The sequence below is a fragment of the Athene cunicularia genome (genome assembly GCF_003259725.1).
Source record: "Athene cunicularia isolate RWA chromosome 28 unlocalized genomic scaffold, athCun1 chr28_part2, whole genome shotgun sequence".
In the NCBI taxonomy this organism is placed as follows: domain Eukaryota; kingdom Metazoa; phylum Chordata; class Aves; order Strigiformes; family Strigidae; genus Athene; species Athene cunicularia.
The window spans coordinates 277586-282863 of NW_020799140.1; the positions used below are offsets into that span (position 1 = coordinate 277586).

Here is a 5278-nt window from a genome sequence, read left to right on the forward strand (position 1 = left end):
CGTGGAGGTGGTCGACGGCTGCCACTGCAGCACCTGCCCCGAGGAATGTCTCCGTCTCCCAGCTCTGAAAACCTTCTTTCCAGACTCTCCCTGGGAGGTCACCGTCGACGTGGGGAAATGCTCTGACCCAACCTACGGGGCAGGTAAGGGAGCGATGGAGGGCTCTGTGCCCCCCAGGAATCGGGGACGAGCCCTTCTGTGTGACCAGTGCCAGCAGGGAGGTGACAGTCCCCCTGTGCTCGGCACTGGGGAGGCCACACCGGGAGGGTTGTGTCCAGGTTTGGGCACATCAATGCGAGAGAGATCTGGGGGGCTGGAGCGAGGGCAGAGGAGGGCAACGAGGCTGGGGAAGGGCTGGAGAATAAATCCTGTGAGGAGCCAGGGAAGGAGCTGGGAGTGTTCAGTGTGAGGAGGAGGAGGAGGCTGAGGGGAGCCCTCATCCCTCTCTGCAGCTCCTGACAGGACATTGCAGAGAGGCCGGGGCTGGGCTCTGCTCCCAGGGGATCAGGGACAGGACAAGAGGGAACGGCTGGAAACTGCCCCAGGGGAGGGTCAGGCTGGGCAGGAGGAGAAAATGTTTCCCAGACAGAGTGGTCCGAGAGTGGAACAGGCTGCCCGGGGAGGGGGGAGTCCCCATCCCTGGGGGGGTTTCAGGGCCGTGGGGATGAGCTGGGGGGGATGTGGGGTAGGGGAGAGCTTTGTAGAGTTGGGCTGAGGGTTGGACTCGGTGATCCCGAGGGGCTTTTCCAACCCGAATGACTCTGGGATGTAACAATGCTCTGCTCTGCCACACAAACCCTCTTTGCCGTAGGTGGAAAAGGGATTGTGTTTTATACTTTCAGCCTTTGAGTTTTCTTTTCCCTTCTGTCCCTGGGTGCTGACAGCACAGGTCTGCAGGTGGAATGGTAATTCTCTGCCCCTGTGCATGGTGTGAGGATGGATACAGAACCACCTCATGTTATGGGGAAGTGTCTTCTAACCAGAGATCATAGAACCGGAGTAACACAGGCTTGGGAGGGACCTTGGGGTCTCTGCTCCAACCCACCCACTCAAAGCAAGAAAAACACCCTGGTGATAAAAGCTCTACCAAAACCAGACCAGTGAAAAATGGAGTTCCCTGTCTGATGGCCTGAAATGCCCTTTCATCTCAGCACCAGTGAACTACACTGACGTTTCAGAAATCACTGGAAAGGGAAACTCCAAACTAAATTGTTCCAGACAGGTCAAAATCTTCCACTGGGATAAAGTGGGACGGATTGATCCTGAACTGGTGTGATGTCTTGTGAGTTCACACATAAAAAAACCCCGAGTCACGTAAGTGAAGATGAACTGATCTGGTTTTATCAGAATGGGAAGTCGTGTTGAAATGATTTTCCACAAGTATTTGATAAAATCAGTTCTCCTGAATTTGCTGATGACATTTTACTGGCATTTCTGCGTCTAAACCCATCCTGTTAAAAACTTCCCGGCAGCTCCTGTGACACGACTGTCCAACAGCCACTAGAGAGGGACAGAGACCAGTGCGAGCCCTAATGTGAGCTTGAAAAGCAGCGGAGAGCCTGAGCCGGAGGGGCTGGGGACGCCAGATGTGTGGCCGAGAACACAAAACCCCGCAGGCTCCGCTTGCTGAGGCGTGTCCCATCCTCCAGGAGCTAGAGGAGGGTCTGCACACAGACAGCCCTGCAGCTTGTGTCAATCCAGCAAGTGGAAAAGACAATTAGGCGGTGTGAAGTGCTTTTTTCCAGAGGTGGGAGAGTCAGCATTTACTTCCCAGACTTGAGACTGGAAGGTGCTGGGGGATGCTGTTGTCCCCGGGGTGGCCATCGGACAGTGGCTCACTCAGTGACAATGGCCCAGGGCTGGGCAATGCGGACTCGCCCCCAGCTTTGCCTCTGCCCTAGGGCTGGTCTCTGCACTTTCCTTCTGGATTTTCCCCTGTAAAATCAGGCTGACACTTTCAGTGTCATGTTAAAGACTGGAAACGTCAGAGGAGCAGTAGGCCTGGAGGAGGATGTTAAAATCTCGCCCAGAAATACTGGCTTCCAGAAATCAGTTGTCATTTTGTGTTCCTCTCTTAAGACAGCCCAAAGAGATTTATTTGCTTTTAGAAAATGCTTTTTCCTCCCTTGGAAACACTGCCCCATCTTGGAACAAAGAAATCTCCGGCAGCTGGGAAGGGGCAGGAATCTCTCAGAACCATTTTAAAGCCGGTCCCTGACGGACCTGCAGCCAAGGGTTGGGACAGGGCAAGACAAGGTCCTATTTAGAGCCAAAACTTAAGACTGGTTTAGCCGTCCTTCTTCCCCTCCTCCAGCTCATGCAACGGAGGTTTTAATCCTAATTTGCTTGGTGAGGGAGAGAAAAACTGGGAGATTTAGCAAAATAACTGTTTCTATGCAGAACAGGGAATGGCCTCAAATTGCACCAGGGGAAGGTTTGGACTGGATATCAGGAAGGATTTCTGTGCAGAAGGGGCTGTTGGGCGTTGGAATGGGCTGCCCAGGGCAGGGGGGAGTCCCCGGGATCCCTGGAGGGGTTGAAGAACTGGGTCGACTTAGTGCTGAGGGATCTGGTGGAGTTGGGAACGGTCAGTGTTGGGTTAACAGCTGGACACTAGATGATCTTCAAGGTCCTTTCCAACCTAGTTGATCCTGTGATAACAGGTTCAGGCTGAGCCAGGCAGGACAATCTGTGCCTGTTTCCTTCCAGCTGGACACGAGTTATGGCTGGAGGAGCCTCTGTCTCCTCTCCAGCTGCTGAGCCCCTGCCTGGGCCAGCCGGGCCCTGCCCCAGAGGCTGCATGTCCTGGCTTGGAGGTGACGTGGCAGCGAAGATGTGGGCTGTCAGCACGTCCACCCAAAGCCCCTTCACCCTGCTCTCTGCATGGCATGGCTTCCTTAACAGTCAGACTGGGTGTGTCAAATCTGAACATCGCGCTCTTTTTGCCCTGGGAATTCTTCACTGAGTTAAAGCTTGAAGAGGGAAAGAAGAGGCACAACAAGACTTGGCCCTGTGCCCCCAGATCCAGGGCAGTCGCCTGCCTTCCCTTTCCTCCCACTTTGTACCCTCCTTCCTCCACCCCACAATGTGGGTAGGACAGATGTAGAAACTCGGGCTGATGTGGGGAGATGCTGCCTCCATCGCCCCAGCCCCAGCCAGCTCGTCTGCTTCAATGGAAAGCTGAGAGGAAATCCTCTGGAGGTGCCCGGGGATATGTCTCCAGGAGAGCTGGGGACACCGGCTCCAGCATCCACTGGCACAGCCCCCGGCAGATCCAGGGAGAACTGGTGAATGAGTCAAGGGTAGATAATGTTCCCCAGCTCCCTGGTGTGACAGCATGTCTGGAAAAAGCATTGCTATGAATATTTTATGTTCAAAGACACTTTTTCTCAAAGATAATGTGTAATAGCTCAGGCTGTCTCCCATGAGATGCGGCTTTCACAGGGTCAGGTTTTCACAGTTTGCACCCAGAATAACCTCTTTGCCCTGTGGTCTGATGGAGGAACAAAACCTGCTGCTGAGGCCCCGCGCTGGTGAAGGACTGAGCCCCAAACTCTCGGCTGCGGACCCTCACACAGACAACATCACTTCCCACGCCAGGCGCTGGACACCGGAGCCTGACGCTGCATCTGTGGAGCTCGGGAGAACCCCGGCGGAGATGCTGCAGCCAGAGTCGCCTCAGATGCAGCCCCAGATTAAATTTCCTTCGTCTTTCCTTGCAGATGGACTTTTCTGCATGCCCACAAAGTTCAGCACTGCTCTAGTCAAAAATCCACAAGGTGGGGAGGTGGTTCAGACGCTGGAGAACTGCGAAATGAAGGAAAAATGCTATCGTGTTTCCCAGGTGGAATATTATTATGAAATTGTGCTCAGCTCTGCAGGACACAGGGAGGAACGGCTCAAGGTTGGTTCCCCACAGCTTGGCCTCTTCTCTGGTGGGCTCAGCTGTGCTTCTGGGCCCACACGTGGGGTTTGAACAGCCAGGCGGATGCTCTGACATGGGCAGCTTCACCCTGGTGGAGCTCTGCACACCCTGGCAACAGACTACAGTGGTTAAAATTTCACTTTTATATTATCTTCCGCTATCAAATGTATTTTACTGCCGCTGATTTGTGTGTACATCAGCGCCATAGAGTAACAAATGGCCTTTGGGTGAGGATTTCTTCAAAAATTAATTAAGAGAGTGGCGAGAGCTTTATTTTTAAAAAAATATTTAATCAAGTATGTCTTGAGCTCAGTTCAACAGAGACTCTACTTCAACATACCTTTGTGCACAGGGACCAACAGACACTGGTGTGACCCCAAAATACTTCTTGCAAGCTTTGTCTCTCTGCTGTGGTTTCTCAGGGGTGGATGTTCAGCCTGAGGATGGGGGGCGGCTGGAGGGTGAAGTGACTGGGTCCCCTGGGGAGTCCCCAGCGAGGTGTTGCAGGGGATTTTCATGCCTTTGTTTTGCAAATCTTTGCAGGAAATTGATGTGGGAAGGTGCTTGGGCAGCTGCTCCTCGGGGGATCCCTGCTTGCTTAGGTAAGCACAGCTGCCAGGATGCGGCCGTTCTCTTTCCCGGGCACATCCGCACATCCAGGGGCAGGTTTGAGCTGTCCCCGATCCTCTCAAGCTGCTCCCGGGGTAACACAGGAGCACCCACAGCTCGCTCCCCACGCAGGGACAGAGCTGGGGCAGGGCGGCGGTTGCAGGGGTGCCGCAGCAGCGCACTGCCCCGGGCTCCCAGGGCTCAAGGGTAACCTCCTGCTGCTGGTGCCGGATTTGGCCCACTGGGCAGCTGGTTATGGGGCTTGTGGCCCCCGTGATGGCAGACACAGACGGGATGTGCCGTCCCCGCCGCCCGCAATGCTGTGGGGCAGGAGGAGGATGAGGAGGGGGATGCTCTGGGTCAGGGGGGGTCCAGACGGTTGTTTCAGGGCAGGGGATGGGGGGCAGCTCTTTGTGTGGCTTGCAGACACGAAGATGTGGCAAATGCAAAGGGAAGCAAACCAAAACAGAAAGAAATAGCCCAGGCCGAGAGGGAGGAGACAGTTCATCGAGTTACAGCAGGAGTGAGGAATAGGTGCAGGAGAAGCAAACTGCCTCCCTCCTCCCCTCCCCTGCTCCGGGAAATCTGCCCTGCTCCAGGGGGGCCGGGGGATGTACCGGGTTTGTCTCCAACTGCAGGGAGTCACACGGCGAAGAGAAGTGTCTGGTTTGGGCAGAAGCCGCCGCCAGCCGCTGTGCCCCTCACCGGTACGATGTACACACGGTCAGGAGCCGCCGGGACCGC

General features: G+C 55.0%; 1 protein-coding gene across 1 annotated transcript in view; it reads left to right on the forward strand.

Moving 5' to 3' along the window:
* Nucleotides 1-5278, forward strand: part of LOC113489431 — an 11522-nt gene that overhangs the window by 2855 nt on the left and 3389 nt on the right. Inside the window, exons 5-8 of the mRNA XM_026865134.1 lie at nucleotides 8-143; nucleotides 3723-3904; nucleotides 4469-4527; nucleotides 5173-5276. Of these exons, the coding sequence (XP_026720935.1) occupies nucleotides 8-143; nucleotides 3723-3904; nucleotides 4469-4527; nucleotides 5173-5276 (481 nt within the window). The remainder of the gene's footprint in view (nucleotides 1-7; nucleotides 144-3722; nucleotides 3905-4468; nucleotides 4528-5172; nucleotides 5277-5278) is intronic.